General features: G+C 38.7%; 1 protein-coding gene across 9 annotated transcripts in view; it reads left to right on the top strand.

Annotated features, from left to right (window-relative positions):
* The window catches only part of LOC145715080 (ubiquitin carboxyl-terminal hydrolase 9X-like), a 173,803-nt gene that overhangs the window by 17,067 nt on the left and 132,339 nt on the right, over positions 1–24,397 (top strand). For all 9 annotated transcript variants that reach the window (XR_014137099.1, XR_014137101.1, XR_014137100.1 and 6 more), the window contains one exon: positions 22,138–22,392. Coding sequence is in view for 5 of the 9 variants with exons in the window: in XM_081794666.1 (XP_081650792.1) it covers positions 22,297–22,392 (96 nt within the window). In the remaining 4 variants the exon portion in view is untranslated. The remainder of the gene's footprint in view (positions 1–22,137; positions 22,393–24,397) is intronic.

Here is a 24,397-nt window from a genome sequence, read left to right on the forward strand (position 1 = left end):
TGCCTGCTTTCTCCTTAGGGATTTTGATGGCTTCCTGTCTTACATTTAGGTCTTTGATTCATTGTGAGTTTATTTTTGTGTATGGTGTAAGAAAGTGGTCCAGGTTCATTCTTCTGCATGTCGCTGTCCAGTTTTCCCACCACCACTTGCTGAAGAGACTGTCTTTATTCCATTGGATATTTTTTCCTGTTTTGTCAAAGATTAGTTGGCCATATGTTTGTGGGGTCCATTTCTGGGTTCTCTATTCTGTTCCATTGATCTAAGTGTCTGTTTTTTTGCCATATTTATTTATTTTTTAATATGATTTATTGGCATATTGGCTAACATACAGTATGTAAAGTGTGCTCTTGGTTTTGGGGGTAGATTCCCCATGGTTCATCACTTAAATATAACACCCAGTGCTCATCCCATCTATTGACCTCCTTGTGCCCATCATCCGTATTCCCCTCTCCCCACACCCCCACTAACTCCTCAGTATGTTTTCTGTGTTTAAGGGTCTCTTGTGGTTTGCCTCCCTTCCTCTATGTAACTATTTACCCCCCCTTCCCGTTCCCCCATGGTCTTCTGTTAAGTTTCTGAAGATCCACATATGAGTGAAAACATAGGATATCTGTCCATCTCTGTCTGATTTATTTCACTTTGCATAGTACCTTCCAGTTCCATCCATGATGCTGCAAAAGATAGGATTTCATTCTTTCTCATTGTCAAGTAGTATTCCATTGAATATATAAATCACATCTTCTTTTTCCATTCATCAGTTGATGGACATTTAGGCTTTTTGCATAATTTGGCCATTGTTGAAAGTGCTGCTCTAAACATTGGGTTAAACATGGGCCCCTGTGGGGGCGCCTGGGTGATTTAGTTGGTTGGGCAACCGACTTCAGCTCAGGCATGATCTCACAGCTGTGCTGACAGCTCAGAGCCTGGAGCCTATTCCAGATTCTGTGTGTCGCCCTCTCTCTACCCCTCCCCTGCTCACGTTCTGTGTCTCTCTCTCTCAAAAAACAAACAAACAAACAAAAAACAAAAACATGAGCCCCTGTGAATCAGCACTCCTGTATCTCTTGGGTAAATTCCTAGTAGTACAGTTGCTGGGTCTTAGGGTAGTTCTGTTTTTAGTTTTTTGAGGAACTTCCACACAGTTTTCCAGAGTGGCTGCACCGGTTTGCATATCCACCAACAATGCAAGAGGGTTCCCGTTTCTCCACATTCTCACCAGCATCTGTTGTTTCCTGAGTTTATTTTAGCCACACTGACTGGTATGAGGTGACATCTTATTGTGGTTTTGATTTGTATTTCCATGATGATATGTGACGTTGAGCATCTTTTCATGTCTGTTGCCATCCGGGTGTCTTCTTTGGAAAAGGGTCCATTCATGTTTTCTGCCCATTTCTTCAGTGGGTTATTTGTTTTTTGGGTGTTGAGTTAGGTAAGTTCTTTATAGATTTTGGATTCTAACTCTTCATCCCATATGTCATTTGCAAATACCTTCACATTCTGTCACTTACCGTTTGCAGTGCAGAAGCTTTTAGTCTTGATGAGGTCCCAGTAGTTCATTTTTGCTTTTAATTCCCTTTTCTTTTGGAGATGTGTCAAGCAAGAAATTGCTGAGGCTAAAGGCAAAGAGGTTGTGCCTACTTTCTCCTGTAGGGTTTTGATGGTTTTCCTGTCTCACATTTAGGTTTTTCATCCATTTTGAGTTTATTTTTGTGCATGGTGTAATAAAGTGGTCTAATTTCATTCTTTTGCATGTTGCTTTCCAGTTCTCCCAGCACCCATTTGCTAAAGAGATTGTCTTTTTTCCATTGAATGCTCTTTCCTGCTGTGTCAGAGATTAGTTGGGCATACATTTGTGGGTCCAATTCTGGGTTTTCTCATCTATTCCAGCAGTCTCTGTATTGTTGTGCCAGTACCATACTGTCTTGAAGACTATAGCTTGTAGAAGAGGCTAAAGTCTGGGATCGTGATGCCTCCCACTTTGATTTTCTTCTTCAGTATTACTTGCACTATTTGGGGTTTTTTGTGGTCCCTGTATGGGACAGTTTTAGGATTGTTAGTTCTAGCGTTGAGAAGAGTACCAGTGCAATTTTGATTGGGATTGTGTTGAATTTGCTTTTGGATAGTATTCACATTTTAACAATATTTATTTTCCAATCCATGAGCATGGAATGTTTTTCCATTTGTTTGTGTCTTTTTCAATTTCCTTCATAATTTTTTTATAATTTTCAGCATATACCTCTTTTACATAAGGTTTATTCCTAGATATATTATGGTTCTTGGTGTAGTTGTAAATTGAATCGATTTATGGATTTATCTTTCTGTTGCTTCATTATTGGTGTATAGAAATGCAGCCAATTTCTGTACATTGATTTTGAACCCTGCAACTTTGCTGAATTCAGGTATCATTTCTACCAGCCTTTTGGTGGAGTCTTTCAGGTTTTCCGTGTAGAGTCTCATGTTGTCTGCAAAGAGTGAAACTTTGACCTCTTCTTTGCCAGTGTTGATGCTTTTTATTTCATTTTGTTGTCTGATTGTTGATGCTAGGGCTTCCAACACTATGTTAAATAACAGTGTTGAGAATGGACATCCCTGTTGTGTTCCTGACCTTAGGGAGAAAGCTCTCAGTTTTTCTCCATTGAGGATATTAGCTGTGGACTTCTCATATGTGGCTTTATGATGTTTAGGTATGTTCCTTCTATCCCAATGTTCTTGAGGGTTTTTATTAAGAAAGGGTGCTGTATTTTGTCAGATGCTCTTTCTACATCTGTTGACATTATCATATGGGTCTTATCCTTTCATTTATTTTTCTTTTAATTTTTTTTTATGTTTTTATTTATTTTTGAAACAGAGAGAGACAGAGCATGAGCAGGGGAGGGGCAGAGAGAGAGGGAGACACAGAATCTGAAGCAGGCTCCAGGCTCCGAGCTGTCAGCACAGAGCCCTATGCGGGGCTTGAACTCACCGCGAGATCATGACCTGAGCCAAAGTCGGATGCTCAACCGACTGAGCCACCCAGGCACCCATATCCTTTCATTTATTAATGTGATGTATCACATTGATTGATTTGCAAATATGAACCAGTCCTGCAGTCCAGGAATGAATCCCACTTGATCATGGTGACTAATTGTTTTTATATGATGTTGAATTTGATTTGCTAGTATCTTGTTGAGAATTTTTGCATTCTTGTTCATCAGGGATATTGGCTTGTAATTCTACTTTTTTGGGGGGTCTCTGTCTGGTTTGGGAGTCAAGGTAATGCTGGCTTCATAGAATGAGTCTGGTAGTTTTACTTTGCTATTTTTTGGAAGAGCTTGAGAAGGATAGGTATTAACGCTGCTTTAAATGTCTGGTAGAATTCCCCTGGGAAGCCATCTGGCCCAGGACTCTTACTGGTGGGAGAATTTTGATGATTCCATTTCTTCTCTGGTTATGGATTGTTCAGATTTTCTATTTCTTCCTGTTAGAGTTTTGGTAGTGTGTGGGTATTTGGGATTTGTCCATTTCTCCCAGATTGTCCAGTTTCTTGCCATATATTTTTTCATAGTATTCTCTGACAATTGATTGTATTTCTGAGGGATTGGTTGTGATAAATCCATTTTCATTTGTGATTTTACCTGTTTGGGTTTTCTCTCTTTTTGAGAAGTCTGATGGGAGTTATCAGTTTTGTTTATTTTTTCAAAAAGGCCAGCTCTTAGTTTCATTGATCTGTTGTGGGTTTTTTTTGGATTCTGTATTGTTTATTTCTGCTCTGATCTTCATTATTTTTCTTCTTCTGCTGGCCTTGGGATTTGTTTGCTGTTCTGCTTCTTTTATGTGTGCTGTTGGATTTTGTATTTGGGATTTTTCCTGTTTCTTGAGATGGGCCTAGACTGCAATGTGTTTTCCTCTTAGGACTGCCTTTGCTGCAGCCCAAAGTGTTTGGACTGTTATGTTTTCATTTTCATTTGTTTCCATATATTTTTAAATTTGTTCTTTGACTGCCTGACTGATGAATTCATTGTTTAACAAGATGTTCTTTAACCTACATGCATTTGGAGGTTTTCCAAACTTTTTCCTGTGGTTGATTTCAAGTTACATAGCACTGTGATCTGAAAGTGTGCATGGTATGGTCTCAGTTCTTTTGTATTTAGTGAGGGCTGTTTTGTGACCCAGTATGTGATATATCTTGGAGAATGTTCCATGTGCACTTGAGAAGAATGTGCATTTTGTTGTTTTAGGGTGAAGAGTTATGAATATATCTATACAGTCTGTCTGGTCCAATGTATTATCCTGCACCATTGTTTCTTTATTGATTTTCTACCTAGATGATCTGTCCATTGTTGTAAAGTGTAATGTTAAAGTCCCCTGTAATTTCCACATTCTTACCAATTAAGATTGCCTATGTTTGTGATTAATTGTTTTATATATTTGGGTGTTCTCAAATGGGTGCATAAACATTTGCAATTCTTGATGGCTAGACCTCGTATTTATAAAATAATGCTCTTCTTCATCTCTCATACAGCCTTTAGTTTGAAATCTGTTTTGAAATCTGCTACAAGTATGGCTACTCCAGCTTTCTTGTGACTTCCCAGTAGCATGATAGATAGTTCTCCATCCCCTCACTTTCAATCTGGAGGTGTCCTCAGGTCTGAAATGAGTCTCTTGCAGACAGCAAATAGATGGGTCTTGTTTTTTTATTCATTCTGATACCCTGTGTCTTTTGATTGGAGCATTTAGTCCATTTACATTCAGTGTTACTATTGAAAGGTATGGGTTAGAGTCATTGTGTTATCTATAGGTTTCATGCTTGTAGTGATGTCTGGTCCTTTGTGGTCTTGGCAACTTTCGAAACTCACAGAGTCCCCTTTGGATTTCTTGTAGGGCTGATTTTAGTGGTGATGAATTCCTTCAGTTTTTGTTTGTCTGGGGAAACCTTTATTTCTCCTTCTATTCTGAATCACATGGTTGCTGAATAAAGAATTCTTGCCTGCATCATTTTCCTATTCAGCAGATTGAAAATTTCCTGCAATTCCTTTCTGGCCTGCCACCTTTCAGTAGATAGGTCTGCTACTACCCTCATGTGTGTGTGTGTGTATAGTAGTACAGATAGTAGTACATTAAAGATACACTTTCAGTCATCAGATGTAACAATTAGCTATTGAATTTAAATGCTTTTATTAATATTTAAAAATATACTGTTAATTTAGAAGTATTTTTGTACTTTAACTTATTTTACATAAGACTTTAAATGCTTATTGAACTGTAGTGCAGCGTAAACAGTTTATTGCATGCACTTAAACATTTATAAGTCACTGTGACTTATATTTTCTTTTTGTGTTTTTTAAAGTATTTTTCAAGTTCTATTTATTTATTTTGAGAGACCAGTGGGGGAGAAGGGAGAGAGGGAGGTAGGGTTAAACCCAGAGATAGGACTTGAGCTGAAACCAGGAGACAGACACCTAACCAGCTGAGCCACCTGGTGCCCCTATATTTTCTTTCTGTAATATTGCAAAATAGCTTACAGTTGCTATTAAAATTTACTGTATGACAGTGCTCTGTGAAAATAATGAGGTGAAAACCTAAAGCTTTTCAGTTTTACTCTTTGCCCATTTCCTTAGTCTGTATCACACAAGTGTTTATTTTAAATTGTAGTAAAACATAAGATAAAACAAAATTTGTCATTTTCCTGTTTTTAAGTGTGCAGATCATTGTAATTAAGTAACTAAGTAAACTCACATTGTTATGCAACCATCATCATTATTCATCTCCAGAGCTTTATTGATCTTAAAAAACTGAAACTGTATACATCAAATTATATGCATCACCATTGCTCCCAGCTCCCAACTCCAGGCCACTGCCTTTCTGTTGTCTTAATCTAGGTACCTCACATGAATGCAGTCATAAAGTATTTTATGAGTGACATATTTTATTTGACATAATGTACTTAAGGTTCATCCATATTGCAGCCTATGTCAAAATTCTGAGTATGTCTTAAGTCCATCTGGTCCAATGTATCATCCAGAGCCATTGTTTTCTTATTGATTTTCTGCTTAGATGATCTGTCCATTGTTGTTAAGTGGAGCCCCTACAAACATGGTATTACTAACTATACATTTGTTTGTGATTAATTGATTTATACATTTGGGTACCATCACATTGGGGACCTAAACATTTACAAATATTACTAGCTCTTCTCAATGGATAGAAGCCTTCTCAATGGATATAATGCTCTTCTTAATCTCTTGTTACAGTCTTTATCTTAAAATCTAGTTTGTCTGATCTAAGTATGGCTACTCCAGCTTTCTTCTGACATCCAGTAACATGATACATGGTTCTCCATCCTCACTTTCTTTTTTTTTTTTTTAATTTTTTTTTTAACGTTTATTTTATTTTTGAGACAGAGACAGAGCATGAACGGGGGAGGGGCAGAGAGAGAGGGAGACACAGAATCAGAAACAGGCTCCGGGCTCTGAGCCATCAGCCCAGAGCCCAACTCGGGGCTCGAACTCACGGACCGTGAGATCGTGACCTGAGCCGAAGTCAGACGCTTAACCGACTGAGCCACCCAGGTGCCGCATACATCCTCTCACTTTCAATCTGCAAGTAAATTCAGGTCTAAAGTGACTCTCTGCAGGCAGCATATAGATGGATTTTTTTTTTTTAATCCATTATGATACCCTGTGTCTTTTGATTGGACATTTAGTCCGTTTACATTCAGAGTGATTGTTGAAAGATGTATTTAATGCCTTGTGTTACCTGTACCTTTCATGCTTGTAGTGATGTCTCTGGTCCTTTGCAGTCTTTGTTGTTCTCTATTCAGAGTTCCCCTGAGGATTTCCCGCATAGCTGGTTTAGTGATCATGAACTCCTTTAGTTTCTGTTTACCTGGGAAGGCCTTTATCTCTTCTTCTATTATAAATGACAGGCTTGCTGGATAAAGGATTCTTGGCTGCATAGTTATCCTGTTCATTACATTGAATATTTCCTGCCACTCCTTTTACCCTGCGAAATTTCAGTGACAGGTCTGCTACTACCCTTATGTGTCTGCCTTGTAGGTTAAGGCCCATTTGTCCCTAGCTGCTTTCCGAGTTCTTTTATCTTTTTTATCTCTTTGTATTTTGCCAATTTCATTATGATATGTCATAGTGTTGACCTGTTTTTGTTTTTTGTTTTATTTTGAATGGAGTTCTCTGTGCCTCTCAGACTTGGACGCCTGTTTCCTTCCCCAGGTTAGGGAGCTTCTCGCCTATAATTTGCTCAGATAAACTTTTCTGCCCCTTCCTCTTTTTCTCTCTGTTTGTCTTCTTCTGGAACTCCTGTGATACAGATAGTATTTTGATTTATGGAATCACTTAGATTTCTAATTCTTTCCTCATGGTCTAGTAATTTCCCTGGGTTTTTTTTTTTTTTTTCAGCTTTATCCTTTTCCATAATTTTATCTTCTGTTTTACCTGTTCTTTTTCCTGCATCTTCCAACCTCCATGTCACTGTAGCTAGTTTATTTCATCTCATTTATAGCATTTTTAAATTCATTCCTAAGTCTTTGATCTTTGCAGCAATAGATTCTCTGCTGTCTGGTATGCTTTTTCAAGCCCAGCTATTAATCTTATGAGTGTTATTCTAAATTCTTGCTCACATGTTTTATAGATCGATATAGATATAGGTATAGGTATGGGTATGGGTATGGGTATGGGTATGGGTATGGGTATGGGTATGGGTATGGATATGGATATGGATATGGATATAGATATAGATATAGATATAGATATAGATATAGATATAGATATAGATATATCTCTGTTTTGAGCAATTTTCGCTCTGGCTGTCATTTCTTCCTTGACTTTCTTTCTTCTGCTTTGTGTTTTTGGCTCAGTTTCTGTCTTTAATAGCTTGTGTGTGCTGCACCTGCTGCTGCTACTATATTAAAAAGGAGTCACACATTGTCTAGGGCCTGGCACTTTAGGAAGTATTTTTGGAGTGTGTTGTGTGCACTCTGTTCATGCGTATTTGGCTGCTCTGTTCCACTGGTCAGTCCTCTGCAAAGCTCCTCCTTACTTGTAGTGGTGGTGTGTTTGGACCTTCTACCAGGCGTGCTATGATTTGTTCTTCTAAGTAACCTTCATAGGGTTCTTATGATGATTCAATGAGTCATTGTTGCCCAGCATCAATTGTCTGATCAGTGAGATCTAGCTGTGGTTTGAAGCCAGCCCAATGGCTCCAGCATCCAACAGTGATTCCGAATCACCATTCTGTGCAGCCACTGGGCAGTAGTCTCTGTAGGATCTTTTTTCAGGTAGTGTTAGTAGCATCAAGAGGCTTGTGTTCACCTCTTCCTTCTGACACACCACAGGCTTCAGAAACAGCCAGAAAGACCATGAACTCAAGAATTCTGGGGGCAGCAGAATTCTGTTTCTTGTTCCCAACTGCCAAAGGAGGTTAGCTTCTAATCCAAATTCATTGGAAAACAAAATTCAACCAAGTAAACTTAAAGATTTCATTAGCTTTATTACACGTTTCATAAATCTGGCAGCACTCCTCCCAACAAGTTTCAGGCATGTTTTCAATTAGAAAGTTTGACCTAGCCACCATTGGTACTTTTCAAGATTGTTTGGCTATTTGGAAGTGGCTTGAGATTCCAGAGGAATTTTAGGAAGGTTATTTATCTGCAAAGAAATGCTTTCTGGGACATTAAGAGATTGCATTGATTGTATAGATTGTTTTGGGTGGTAATGACGTATTAACAGTCATAAGTGTCTTTACCGTGGATGTCTTTTCATTCATTTATATCTTACTTAATTTTTTCCAGGAATATTTTGTAGTTTTCAGTGTGTAAGTATTTTATCTCTCAGTGAGGTTTATTCCTAACCATTTAATTCTTGTTTGTGCTACTGTGAATGGAGTTGTTTTTGTTGTTGTTTACTTTTGAGAAAGAGTGACAGAATCCTAAGCAGGCTCCATCCACCCTTAGCATAGAGCTAATGTAGAGCTTGATCCCACCAGCTCAATATCATGATGGGAGCCAAAAACAAGAGTGGATGCTTCACAGGAGCCACCCAGGCGCCCCTGGAGTTGTTTTCTTAATTTTCTTTTTGGATTGTTAAGTGTTAAGTATGCGCCTGATTTTTTTTTTTTTTTTTTTTTTTTGGTGTTTGATGTGGGAGACAGAGGCAAAAGGAAATACTACAACCAGTCAGAAAGACAAGAGAACTAATATCCCTTGTGAAGAGTGATGCAAAGTTAGCAACAAAATATTAGCAAACTGAATTCAGCAGCATGTCAAAAAGGTATACACCATGACCGAATGCAGTTTTCTTCTGGAATGCAAGCGTGACTCAGCATATGAAAGTCAGTCAGTATAATACACCAAATGAATAGAGTAAGGAGGGGAAATGCAGGATAATCTCAACTGATGCAAGAAGCACTTGACAGCATTCTTTTCAGCATTTTGAATATATCCTTGATTGGGTTTTGGAGTAGGTGTCTAGAGCTGATATCCAAGAAAGAATTCTTGAGACATCTTTGGCACCAAAAAGTGATTTTATTAAAGCACGGAGACAGGACCAATGGGCAGAAAGAGTTGCACTGGGATTGTGCCGAGTGACTGGTTAGAAACTAGTTGGGAAAGGTAAAGTCAAAAGGGAGGCCTCCAGAGGATCTTTAATATGCTAAAGAGGACTCCTGTGACACCTGAGGCCTTGCTATTTGCCAAGCTAAGGTTGCCTTCCCTCTAGTAAGGCAAACATTATAACACTAAGGAATTCCTGGAGCATTTTTAATATTCTTCCTATTTCAGGTATTTGTCAATGGGCTGCAGGTTTTAAGGAAATTTAATTTTACCTGCCATTTCCTTCCTGCCTTTGTTCCCCACGTCACTGTGGAAGGGAGGGAGGGTGATGTTGGGGCTCCAGGAAACTAAGTCTGTTGATAAGATTGCCTTTTTCTTATAATTTACCAAAACATTTGTAAACTGATGGAGAGCCCTATCCTGTGATCTCTCAGTTACCCCTTTGTCTTCAGTCCTTTCCTTTGTTCTTGGGCAGCCAGGAGTACCTGAGGAATATCACATACATCCTACCTGGAGGCTAGAGGTGTGCTAGCTTGTTCTTTGCCCTCAGCTTGCCTTAGCATCCTCACACTACCTTCTGTGGGATAAGGTTTCTTTTTGAGAAAGGTCTGATTATCTTACAGAGGTTCCCTTGTATGTGTGGGACAAGTTATCTTTCTCCTGTCCCTTTTGAGATTTGTATACATTGTAACAGTTGGACTCCAATATGCCTTTGCATGGATGTTTGCTTTTATACTCCTTGGAGTTCTTTGTTGATGTTCTGATTTTGTTTACTTACCTATATAGGCTAAGGGCAGGCCACCCCAACATGGCATATCTTGGCATAAATTACGTTTTGAGATAAAGCAATCAAAATCCAACAACTTCAAGAAAAGCTCTTTATCTCCCCCTCATCTGTGTGCCTGTACCAGGAAGAGAGCTATTAACCAAGATTCCTGTTTAGGTAAATTTTTTTTCTATAACACAGCAACCTTTGTTTTCGAAACACCTCCTCTATCACCCTCCTGGTAATGGTTTTTCTCAACCCTCCTGTCTTCACGCCATCGCCTCTTAGCTCCTGTAAGCCTCACATTTTCTCACTGTCTTTGGAATTTAATGTCTGTGGATTCCCCATATGTACAACATTAAATTTGGTTTTCTCCTTTACATCTGTCTCAAGCCAATATCATCATAGAAAGACTTTGAGGAGAGAGGAAATACTTTTCCTCATCACTGTGTTCTATAGGTCATTCTGCATTTTTAAGCATTTAAAAAATGCTTCAGGCAGTTCAGATATTCTTCAGAATTTGTTTTGTAGACTGTATTTCTTTGATAAGGTTTGACCTGTGTTGTTGTTGAGATTTGAGCATTTAAAAAAAAGGCAGTGGTTCCAGTCTTGATGACATGGCCTTGATGAAGTTTTGGGGTGATTGTGGGGTGGTCTGGAGCCCACAGCCAAGAAAGAATTCTTGAAGAGACGTGTTTGGTGCAAAAAGGGGTCAGGACACCTGGGCAGGAAGAGCTGCACTGCAGTTGTGATGGATAACTCATTATATACTCAGGTTGGGAGGAGGTAAGAGATAGAGGAAGTCTCCAAGGTGTTTTGGAAGCAATATTTCCAGGACCTTGAGGGACTAGCTGTTGCTAGAGAAATACCACGTATTACTGTTTAGTAAAACATCACTCTTGAGACCCTTCAGATGATTATCACGGGGACCATAAGCTTGGAGTAGGAATGCCAGCATAGATCTTGGGGCAGTTGAGATAAAGGAAGTAGACTTACAGGATCTTCGAAGTTGGGATAATGTAAAGCTAAGATTCACTGTTGCCCCCAGAGAAGTGTCATCATCAAGGCAACTGAGCTCCGAGAGGGAAGTCACTCTGCTAGTGTCAAGGACTTGTCAGTGGGCTGTAGGCAGTAAGGGAATTTAAATTTTCATTTACCTTAGTTTCCCACATACCATGGCAAACACTTAAACTCCTTTCCTTTGTTCTTGGCTAGCTGGAGTGTCTGAGGAATATCACACATATTCCACCTGAGGGGATGGGGGGTGGATTTTACACTTAGCCTGCCTCATGCTCCCTTATCATATGCCCCCTAAACAATTTGACCCTTAAATCCTTAACCCTAAAGGTTGTTGAAAGTGGAAGTTCTCATCTTCTGTAGTTTCTTCCTGCTGAGTAAGGGTGTAGAGATGTCCTTACCTATGGGTCAGTATTGATCAGGTAGGGAATACATGGAGCGGTTACAAAAGGCAGAGGCAGCTGAATCCAAGGTGGGCAATGTGTATGAACCTGCAGGAGTAGAAAGGATCATCGGTCTGATGATTATTTTCGTACTGATGGAGTCTTGGCACCAAATAAAGAGACACGGGAGAAAACAGCAAAACAAAATTAGAATAACTAGAAAGATTAGCCCAAATAAAAGTCCCTTGGTAGTTGACTTTTAGTAGTTGATTTCAGTTAGAAATCCAGTTATATTTTTTGCAGTAATCTGGGAACTGCACACAGCGTTTTGTTTTTATGAGATTCTAAGTCTTGTGCAGCAATTAAAGGATCTGATGCCATTTTATTTTGTAGAACTGTTGTATGCATTGAGTTCCTTTAGTATTTAATAACATAATGTTATTTTGAGGCCTCATTTAAGGCCTTAACTGTGTAACAGGTGGTATATAGATTGTCCAGTAAGCAATTAGGTAATTAACAAGAGATACTTTTATAGCAACAAGAAAAATATAGCTTAGTGGTTAGAGCATATTACAAACCCAGGGTCTACCAGTGCTGCCAAGTGAGATTTTTAGATGGGAGCCTTGAAGCATCCTTAGATGGGAGTGGTAACAGGAAGCAGAAATCAGGTTGGTCTTTCTGGTTTGTAACTCAAATCTCTGTGGTGATCCTTTTGAAGGACCCATTGTATGATCGTTAGTATAAATTGAGGGAAGGAAAAAAAAGGTGCAACCATTTGAGATCTTTCAGAGGTTCACAGGAATAAGAAGGCACATTAGTTTGTTCATAGATTTCCTATGAAGGGGGTTCAGGTTTTATTTAGATACAGGAACCCATGAAGAGTGCACCTCTAATTTTACTTCATTGGCAGTTCATAATATGACCCGGTGGGGGGCCCTTTTATTTGGATTTAAATCCCCTGTTGTATTAGACTGGCCATCCTTTGAATACACAGGTCTTTTGGGTTTATATGAGGTGGGTTTCTAGTAACTGTCAGATCAGGTTTAGGAAGGATATGGTTTGCATATTTAGAGATTTATGAATTAACCCAGCCTCATGTGAATAATAAACCACTATATTGTTACCTATTGATAGGTCTGCAGTGAGAAAAGTCTTTGCATACAGTTGTTGGGGGAATCCATCACATTTTCCAATTGTTTAAATAATATACCCCTGGAGTCTTGTTATTATCCCACAGAATAACAAGAAGATTGTCCATACCTGTGCTTATAGTGACAGTATCTCTTAAGTTTACCTCAAGTTGTCTAGTTAGGCAAACATTTAAGACAACTAGAATTTAACACCCATAAGTATACATTATTGAAACATTGTTTTTCTCTCTAAACATCCTCATTTCCAGAGATATCCAAATTGAGACTAATTCATTTGTAAAACAAGTCCATTTTTAATAAACTTAGTCTAATTATTTACATAAATTCAACAAGAATAGTGATTCATCATCAGGATCTTTTAAAAAATATTTTCTTCGTGTTTATTGATTTCTGAGAGAGAGACAGCATGAGCATCGGGGGGTGGGGGGAGGGGGGGGGAGACAGAGAATCCAAAGCAGGCTCCAGGCTCTGTACTGTCCGAATAGAGTATGATACAGGGCTCGAACCCACAGACTGAAATCATGACCTCAGCTGAAGTTGGATGGTTAACAGACTGAACCACCCGGGCCCCCATAAGGATCCTTTAAAGTTTGCTTTGCTGGAATGTTTTATAAGGAATCTCCGGACTTAACTTTCAGTACGGTCTCTAGGCCAGAAGCCAAGCCAAGTACTTAATGTCAAGCATGTCTGTGATAGCTGTAAATTGGGTGAATTCCACTTCATGAGGTCCCCAAGATATCTTGAAGTTCCTGCACCTTCCTGGTAAGACTGCTGGGAACTCTCTAAGCAAGGTGTCAGGCCAACATTGCAAGGGGCTTTATGGCTCCATGTTTCACAAAGCCAGCCTTAGTTCCTTAAAGCTGTATGGTCATATCTGAGTCTGCAGGACTCTCAAATACGACATTCCAATCAAAGCCTTGGTAAAATAACCAGTATTTCCAGTGGTGTCCTGTTATAAGAAGATTCTTATTGAGCTTATTCAAATAAGTATGATTGCTGGAAGAATACTCATTGAGATTTTTTGAATTTCAGAGGACTTACATAGAAAAGGTAAGTGCTTCAGTTTACATATGAATACTTTTTGACATCTCTATATATTTTATAGATATCTTAAGAGAAAGTTTCCTTAATCTGGAAGGCAAACATTCAAAGAACAGTGATATTTTCCTGAGTCACAAAACTATAATTTTCCTCAGTCATTTAGTGCCATGTTCCTAATTCTTGTTCAGTTTGAATGCTGCTTTTTAGGTCTGGAAATTCTTACCCATTTTAGTTTTAGGATTTTAAAGATTCAAATACCTGTATTTGCCCTAAAAGTTCTTTTTTTAAATCTCCTTGAAGATGAAACACGTTTTGTGAGAGATAAGAACAATTATAAATGACAAAAGTCTCAGAACTGGACATTGGTAAAGATTTGATGAGAGTTTATTATGATGCACTTGACAAGGAAACCTGGCTATTTTGTGATACCTACCAAACTTCAATAATCAGAATATCAAGTGATGAACTTATACCAAAACATTAAAACTTAGGACTTGCGTATATATTTGAGCAGTTACAGCATTTACCCGTGCAGTACAACCTAAGGATTTGTTATTTTTGTATTTCCAAGTAACTTAGTGTACCAAATAAAAAGGCCTAATTGGTCAAAAAGACTTCATTTACAAATTAAATCTTGGGAAAGTTTGTTAAAACCTTGTAAAGTTATAGAGCAAATCGTAACTAAGATTGCAGATCATTATAAATCCTAATTTTTTTACCTAAATTGGAAATATGAATCCTAAAGGCAAATATGTGGCATTATATAGTTGTTAGCAGACATTGAGAAGTTTTAACTTTTAAGTCATCAAAGACCTGATTAAGATGAAACAAAGCTTTGGATTTCCCTGCAGACAAAAGAGAAAAAAACTTTGTCTTTTCTTATCAAGAGAGGGAGACAGAATTTGAAGCAGGCTCCAGGCTCTGAGCTTTTAGTACAGAGTCCGACCTCATGTACTGCGAGATCATGATCTGAGCCAACCAAAGTCAGACACTCAACCAACTGAGCCACCTAGGTGCCCCGAAAAACCTTGTCTTTTGAATAGAGAGAAAAGCAGAATTTTAATCTTACATGAGTGTACTTTTAAAATCCATTCATCTAAGCCATAGTACATCCTGACCATATATAAAATTCCTTTCCAAAGATTTCTCTTCACGAACCTTCTACAACTTTTCCTTTGCCTTCACATTTTGTTCCAAACCATTTCTCTGCAAACAACCAGTCTCATTTAGGACAAAGTTACACTCTATTACCCTCAGCTTCATCGTATTTCCATTCCTTATATCTTTCTTACACATCTACTTTCCTGCATACAGAGTTGCTTTCCATATTTCCATCAGTCTTAACTATAGTAGCAGAATTTGAACTGTGAGAAACCTTAGTCTCCAGTGAAAACTTTGTGAACTGTTACATCAGAATTTTTTTTATATGGCAAATTCATGAATCAATCATAAAGCATGTTTTCCAATAGACCCAAATAGCCTTAGTTTCTCTGCAACAAGACAAAAGCCTGATAAACCTTACGTTTAGTAATCCATGCTCTAGCACTCCATTCTATTTGGAAAAGACCTAGATGTCCAGTGAATTTAATGTCATTAGCTGTGCAGACTTTAAAGCAGAACTTTTTTCAGGTTGCCAAAGACTTTGAAAGCGGTCTTAAGAATTACCCACGAAAACTTTGAGATAGACAAAATTAATCATCCTTTTAAGTCCTCTTTTTGCTAACAAAATGCAACAGAGATAACGTGAGCTTATTTGACCTTTAGTAAACCCTGATAGAATAAAAGTTTCATATTTAATGGTGATAACTCTAAAGACAGGTCCAAGAAACTTAAATTAGTTTAAACACTGAATTGTTTCACCTGCGTTCTCTTAAAAAGTCAGTTTTTTCCCATTGTCACATTTTACTTGGGACACCAGGGGGAGAATCTGAAATGAGTGGTCCAAGAGCACCTCCTTGGACCTCCTTTAAACACTGAGATGATTTAGGAACCAGTTATGTAGGCCACACCCAAGATCGTGCAGAAACCGGAGGGGAGGGGAAGATAGTAGAGGTGAGATACCAGAAGAAGACAAAAGAATTCCTGGGTTTTAAATCTTGTCAGCTGGGACGGAGGAGCAGATGCTTTCTCTGTTTCTCTCTTTTTTTCCCCACCAATTAGTGAAAGTAGGCAGTCCATGCTTGGCTGGAGAAGACACAGAATTTCCCTGAAACAAATGGAATGTCAGCAGCTGCTTGGGAATTGTTCTTAAAGTTTCCATCCTGAGGTAGACTCAACCAATGTTGGCTCCAATTATTGTAGCCTTTGAGCCCAGGAAATGAATGAGGGATCAGCTGTCACATCTGTTACGAGGGTAAACAGCAAGACAGCATCCCCTTTGTCAAGGATGGCCTGTGTTTTCTTCAGTGACTGAGTTCTATTTAGGAGGAGGCCTGTTTAGACAGTTATCGTCCAGTATATCAGGAGAGAGTTTACTGACCTGGTTGCTGACCAAACACATTCTGCAAGACGCCCCTGGATCCCTGTAGCCATGACGGCTTGGACCTAGAGTACCTACATCCATTTGCCGTTTACTAAAGGCATGCAGTGTTACAGGATCAGTCGTTTCTGCATTTTGCAATCCAGATTGTTTCCAGTGGGTTAAAAAGGCATCCCAAGGGAGAATCCCATGCTTTTCCTAAAGAGAAGCTCCCATGCTTTTCCTAAAGAAATAAGTAGAAAAGAGAGGAGGTCCATTACCCCTAAAATCCCCCACCCCCAACTCCTCGGTGGCATTCCACACACAGAATATAGCAGAGGTTCCTGGTGTCAAAGCTACCTAAGGCGTCCCTCAAACAAAATTGCTAGGACCACCAACCAGCTGACAGACAGCTTCTGAAGGAGGGATGCTAGTGTCCCCCTACTTCCCCATTGCATTCTAGACTACAGGTGGGTGCCTGGCGTTTGAACAGAAATAATGTACCCTGGAAGCCATACCCTAAAAAAGGCCATGCTTTGAAGAACATGTCCTGATGGTCATTCCCTGATTACCTAGTTTGAAGAGCATGCTGTGGAGACCATGCTTTAGTTTCCTGAAGAACCTGCCTTTTTTTAACCCATGGCAAACACTAGAAAACTTTTACAAGGGGGAATTACTCAATTTTGTAACTTAAGTAATAGTAGAAGACATTGATCAAAAACAGTAAAGGCAGAAATCCATCATGATCTGAGCGACATTGCAACACATCTAGTCTCTTACAGCCAACATCCTAGGAGATAGTCCCTGGTTTTAATTCAGTTGGGTACTGGTTTCAGCCAGCTCCCAGTGCAGTTCTCCTGGACTGATAGGGCATGACCAGAGACTTGGAGGGGATCTCCTTAAACCAATGAGGAGTCTTAAGATTGGCAGTCATCCTGTGCCCAAGACAGACAACTTTGTGTAAGGCCAGGAATAGAGGGCATCAAGTTTCTGGGACTTACTCCCATTGTAGCCAGGATACTATCTTCCAGCCAAAAGGCAGGCTGTCTTCTTAGAGGCAGCCTAAGTAGTCAACATGAAAGTGTTTCAGTAAGACCATACTTCTTGAACAACCCCTGAAATGAGAATAAAGAAGCAAAAGAGAAAAGTATTCTCAACCATATTTGCACCAAGGCTCAGATTTCAAATGAACAGACTGAGTCCCACCTGTTGGGCACCATATAATGAAGTTTGGAGTCATGGTGGAGTGCTTCAGAGGCAGCAGGGGAAGAAAGAATTCTTGAAGGCGTCTTTGGTGCAAAAAGGTGATTTTAGTAAAGCATGGGGACCGGACCCTTGGGCAGGAAGAGCTGCACTAGGGTTGTGATGGGTACCTCATTATATACGTTCAGTTTGGGAGGGGGTCAGAGATAGAATAAATTTCTAAGGAATTTTTGAAGCAATAGTTCCAGAACCTTGAGGGGCTAGCTGTTGGTAGGGAAACACCATTTATCACTATTTAATGAAACTTCAATCATGAGACCCTTCAGATGTATATCGGGGATGGTAAGCTTGGAGCATGAATGCCAGCATATATCCTGGGACAGTTGAGATAAAGGAAGTAAACTTACAGGATCCTCAGGGTTGGAATAATGTTAAGCTAAGGTTCTCTTTTGCCCCGAGCAAAGTGTCATCATCAAAGCAGCAGAGCTCCTAGAAGGGGGTCACTCTCCCTGTTTAAAGGACTTGTCAGTGGGCTGTAGGCAGTAAGGGAATTTAAGTTTTCATTTGCCTTAGTTTCCCACATACCATGGCAAGCACTTAAACCCCTTTCCTTTGTTCTTGGGTAGCTGGAGTGTCTGAGGAATATCACATCTATTTCACCTAGGCTGGGACCTGGGCAGGGGTGGGGGCTGAGGGAAGGGGAGGGTTTGGCCACCTGTATTTTCCCTAGGCTTGTCCCATGCTTCTTGATCAGCTTTGTGCAGGGTTGGGGGAGACTTTCCTTCACCATTCAGTGCAGTTGGACGTCTGGGTCAGGCCATCCTAGGAATGCATGTTTTGGGTGTTGTGTGTTTTCTTAATGGTAAATGTGGATACTTTGAACTGTCTTCATTTCCTGTTTTGTTTTTCTTTTCTTTTCTCATCAGTTTTGGGCTTGTGTTATTTTTGACTAATCTATTGCTCGTCCTGGCCTGCCTGTGCCTATAGTGTCTGCTGCTATAACATGCTATACAGCACTTGCCCTGTTTTCAGTGGCCTTCAACCTGTACTCAAACTATGCTGCAAATTTTAGATCTCTAGGATCTGAAGCTAGAAATATGTATGGAGTTAAGTTCCCCATACTCCTGCTGATCTGAGTGAAGGATCCATTAGGAGCCATGCTGGAATTGGGTGTTATTTTTAATTTTGTCTTGAGCTACATTGGACTGGGGGATGGGCTAGTGTAAATAAAACTTGAGTTAAAAACATAAACTCCTAAAAGTCATCAGTTCTGTTAAATTTATTCACTCACTTGGGTCCTGAATCCAGTTTCTCACTTACCTGCGTGCTTAAAGCCAGTTTCTAGCTTTCTCATAAATGCAGTTTTGTTTGCATAGTGCTGTTAATTTGGTGTCTCTGGAAGGTAGGGCCTGAAGTTTTTTATTCTGCTATCTTGCTGACATCACATTACTGATTTTTATCTTATTAAGAAAGGTGATAACTTTTCTAGTCCTAGAATATGTTAAGAGATGCTAGAGTTTGTATTGAAAAAACTGCTGCTGTGATCTAAAGGAATGTAGCATTGCTGTTTTAGATTACATTTTAAGTTATTTGAGTAATTGCTAATTTTTTCAGAAACTGTCTTTGTAATGCAGGGTTTCTCCCTTGATTGGTCTGATTGGTATACCTTAATAAATCTGTATGATAATTTTAACAGTATTATTTAAAGTTTGAGACTCCTACATGAAGTCAAGTAAAGCACTAACTTTTTTCCCCAGCATATTTTCTCCCCAGCATATTCCCCAGCATGTTTTCTCTCTAATTAAATGCAATCTAAGATATAGTCCCCAGTATCATTCTAGCCCCCACCCTCAGTATCATTCTTAAAGAACAGATATATGGCATAAGCTTTTCTGGTTTTGACTCAGATCTTTCCAAATTATATCTGAAAAGTTTGCTTTCCAAAATACTTCTCAAACATTCAAATGCCTCACAGTACACTGTAGTGTTAGAAAGCAGGGTATTTGTTGAAAATTAGTTTTTGCCTAGTAATAGTGAGACACTGTACTGAAGTAATTACATATGTTTATGAGTATGGTGGTATTTCCATTTCCAAAAACAGATTGGTTATTCTCTCTGTCTTTTAAAATAGGCAGGTATTTTAGTGGAAATGGTAACTTTGAGATCTGAGTTCAGGTTTGACTTTAGAAATGTATTTGCTCCATACATATTACTTGTTCATTTACCAAAAGACCAGCCATCTCAGTGCTTACAGGTGTCAGAAGCCATCAATCTAGCATGCTTAGGAAAGGAGAATTTTATGTGGAGGCAGAGATGATGTGAGTGATAAGGCAGAAACAATAGAGTAAAGTCTGTAAACTAAGACTTGATATACCCTATGATGGAAGTTTGCTCAGCCCTACTGAATAGCTAAGAGTGAAGCATATTAATGGGTAGTTAACAGGAAAAGACCAGAACTCCCAGAGAACTGGAACTGTGAGAAGAGAAAAAGTACTGTCCAGGTAAGGCTTTCTCAGAGGCAAAAGATCATTCTATGATATAGGACAAACATACTTTGTTTGAGAAAAAGCAGAGATTATACTGTCAGTTTTTTTCCACTTATTCTTATAACAGCCTTTTGTTGAAAATGACTTAGAGCACCTGGATCAAGCAGCCGACATTGGCAGGTTATGATCTCACAGTTCGTAAGTTCAAGCTCCGAGGCATTGGGCTTGCTTTGGATCCTCTATCCCCGTCCTCTCTGCCCTTCCCCCACTCTTGCTTGCTCTTCCTCTCTCTCTCCTTTCTCTTAAAAATAAATTAAACATGAAAGAAACAGAGAAAGAAAGAAAGAGAGGGAGGGAGGGAGGAGAGGAAGGAGAGGAAGGAAAGGAAGGAAAAAGAAAACGACTTAGGCCTTTTGCTGGTTACTTAACTGTGTATCTCCAGATATAAGGATATGAGCAGACACAAAATGACAGGAAAACAATTTTAGGATATTTTATTTCGAATATTCTCATACCAAAAGGAATTCAACTTGCAATGGAAAATCTTATGAAGAAAAATTTAAGTAGAAATAATATCCACCCATCCCTCCCTACCTGCAAAGAGACGGGATTAGTTCTAGGGTTGCATACTTAACATACCTGTGCTTTGGTCAAATAACTTCTTAGAATCTCAGGTTCCTAATTCATAGAATGTAAGTCACAAACTGCAAACTACAGAGTTATAGGGATAAATAGAATCTTGATCCTGAATCATACATAATCTCTATTACCCTCCCCCCAGAAAACATTTAGGAAGAGAGGTTTGCATGTTTGTTTTGAGAGAAACTGGTTTATTTCCAATGCCATATACGGACCTCCTTTAAAACCATCATGACAAATGCAGTTTTGAACGTGAATCAAATGAGGAAAAAGAAATAACGTAGACATTCTTTCAAGAAATTTCTGGAGAAGGACTGATAGGGCTTTTAATAAGAAGAATTTAGGCATATTTGTAGACTAAGGAAAAAAAAGAAATTCAGAGAATTAAGATTATGGACAAACTGGCATCAGGAACCCATTAAAAGGACAAAAGAGAAGAGAACATACTTGAAGTAGTGAACAATGAAAAGAAGACGTCAAATTTTTTTCAAGTTGCATGAAAAAATGATTTTTAAATAGTTTTGTAAGCAGCGGGACTCAAATATAAAAAAGTAGGAAGTTTCTCTAAGTTTTAAAAATCATCTACTTCAGGAGCATCTGGGTGGCTCAGTCGGAACCGACTCTTGATTAAAGCTGAGGTCATGATCTCACAATTCTTGAGTTCAAGCCCTGCATCAGGTTCTTGGCTGACAGTGTGGAACCTGCCTGAGATATATTCTCTCTCTCTCTCTCTCTCTCTCTCTCTCTCTCTCCCCCTCTCTCTCTCCCTTCCTCCCTTCCTCCTTTCCTCTCTCTCTCTCTCTCTCTCTCTCTCTCTCTCGTCCTGCCCTGCTTGTGCTCTTGCTTCTTCTCAAAATAAACTTAAAAAAAAAAAAAAAAAAAAGTTTAGTTTGTATAAAGCATGTTTATATGCTGGGGAAAAACGTACTTAATGTGATCTTATAGTAGTTGACCCTATGGAGGGATTGTGTGTGCATTTATGTGTATGTTTTGGGGTCTTTTTTTTAACCTACTATCTCATTCTGCGTATAATAAGGAGTACTATTACTATTTGCTAACTTGGTTTTTCATTTTATTTGTTAAAAAGTAGTCTACATCTTATTTTTTTTAGCATATTTCAGTGTATTTAAGAGAGCAGTTGATAGACATTTTCTGATTCTTTATTAAGTCATATATGATGAGTAAAAATCTTGTATTTTTTTCTAGTGCTACTATATATAATATTAAGAATATATTTTCTACGTTTTCGTGTTAGAACTACTGGTAGGTGCAGTAGGAATTTAGTAGGTTGAATAACAATATTAATAAAGATTTTACTTCGGTCTTTTATAGCCATCTGTTAATGACTATAGAGAGTGATATTACCACCATCACCATAAAATTGGAATGATTCATTATTTGCCTTTTTAATATTTAAAACAAATATGCCTTTTTTTCTTCTGTTTTTAGGTTATGAAATGGTCTCTGCAAGATGGTCTGTCCTTGAATTTGACATTTTTAAGCCTGACATATGCTGGTACTTATTCTCCTTTAACTGGACTATAATTTCTTCTGTTACAATTGCTATATAAAGCAGAGAAAATAGCAAAGATCTGTTCTGTGTCAAGTATGACAGCCACAACTCGTGGCTCTCCAGTAGGAGGAACTGACAGCCAGGGCCAAGCCCCTGATGGACAATCTCAGCCCCCCTTGCAACATAATCAGGTAGGATATGATGTGTTAAGGCTGTGTTGTTCTGAATTACAAAATAATGACAGATGTCCTGAATAATTTATAATCATTAGAAGCTCATTTTCATTTTAAGTTACGCTTAAGAACAGTCACTGAGACGTATAAGAAACCTACTGTAAATGGTTAAGAAGGTAAGGTCCCTTCCATTTTTTAATACAAGTCTCTAATGACAAAATCATTAAATTAGTTGTTTTCTAACTGTTAGAAGCATAGACTCAAGTCAGCTCTTTATTTTGGAATCCCATCTTTGTGCCATACTAACCTTATAGCTGTGGCTAAGCAAAATACCTATGCCTTAATTTCCATATCTTTAGTTAGTTAGGGAAGTAATTATTTTTTAAAATTGTGAACTGTTTATTATAGCATGTAAAAACCACCCATATCCTGTATCTGTCAGAGACCTGAGGACACTGTCCAGCCTGCATCTTCAAGTCACTTTCCCCAAACTCTGCACATCTTCAGCACCTTCTGGCATTCCTGAGTGGCACAACAGCCATGACCCCATTAGTGACTGTCCTGGAGGAATGTATGGCAGCACAGGGTCCACAGCTTACCCCCAAGCCTTTTTTTTTTTTTTTTTTTTTTTGGCTGACAGTGTTTAAAATGTTTTTTCATTGGTTGCCAACAACTCAAAAATCAGAATATTTCACATAAATATCTGGATTTTTGGCTTCTCCAGATTTTTCACATTAGACCCACACTCTCATTTTACAACAATTAGCTGTCATTGAATGTCAGCCACCAATTTCAGATAGGAATCTGCTTTGTCACTTGAAGCCAGTTGACATTAGTTTACTTAATCATTCAAATACTTATCACAAAGCCATGTCTCTTTATGTCCTATCCCCAGTAATAGAAGTCAAAGTTGCACTACAAAACCTCACAACTCAAAGGCCTGCTTACATTTTTATAACCTTGCTGGCCCTGAGGACATATAAATTAGAGATCTGTGAACTACCAGTGTCTGTATATTTAAAGTGTGGATAAGTAAAATAGTGTATGTACAGGGCTCAACTCAGATTTTATTTTATTTTTATTTAGTTAGTTTTTTCATTTAAGAGAGGGAGCACGTAAGTAGGGGAAAGGGACAAAGAGAGAGAGAGAGGGAGAATCTTAGGCTCCACACTGAGCATGGAGCCCAGCATGGGGCTCAGTCCCACAACCCCTGGGATTATGACCTGAGGCAGAATCAACAGTTGACACCCAACTGACTGAGCAACCTAGTTTAATGCTGGCCTATAATGGATGTAATTAATTTTTCTTTTCTGTGAAAGAATTTGTGTTAACAGAAATGTATTTCCATTTGATTAATAGAAAATAGTTGTTAAAGACTTAATGTAACATTAATTCTTCTTTATTTCTGAAAGTGGTAATATGCATTTCCTTTCCTTCCTCAGTTTTTCTAGGGGGTTAGTTTCATTCAACTTTGCAAAGTTTTGCAAGTATTGGCTTGGAATATGGGGTTTCTTTTTACATTAGGAATTTTATTATTTAATCTTCATTAGTTCTTTCCTTTTGCTTTTGTTGGGTTCCATTGCTGTGTATTTTCTGGTTTCTCGGTGTGGAAATTTAGACAGTTGTTTAGTACTTTTCTTTCAGTTTCGTTGTATTCTAAAACGTGCATTTTAGACTATCAAATCATATACCACAGCTTTTAATGCATTTGTATCTATTGTCATTCTGCTAACATATTTTTTTTTAATGTTTAGTTATTTTTGAGAGACAGAGAGAGACCTAGCGTGAGCAGGGGAGGGCTAAGGAAGAGAGAAACACGGAAACAGAAGCAGGCTCCAGGCTCTAAGCTGTCAGCACAGAGTCTGAAGCGGGGCTTCAATTCATGGACCTTGAGATTGTGACCTGAGCCTAAGTTGGACACCCAACTGACTGAGTTAGCACCCTTCTGCTAACATATTTTAAAATTTGTGTGGTGATATTTTACATAAGAATATTTTTAGGAGGGCCTGGACAGTTCAGTCTT

The sequence above is a fragment of the Panthera onca genome, chromosome Y (genome assembly GCF_046562875.1).
Source record: "Panthera onca isolate mPanOnc1 chromosome Y, mPanOnc1 haplotype 2, whole genome shotgun sequence".
Classification (NCBI taxonomy): Eukaryota; Metazoa; Chordata; class Mammalia; order Carnivora; family Felidae; genus Panthera; species Panthera onca.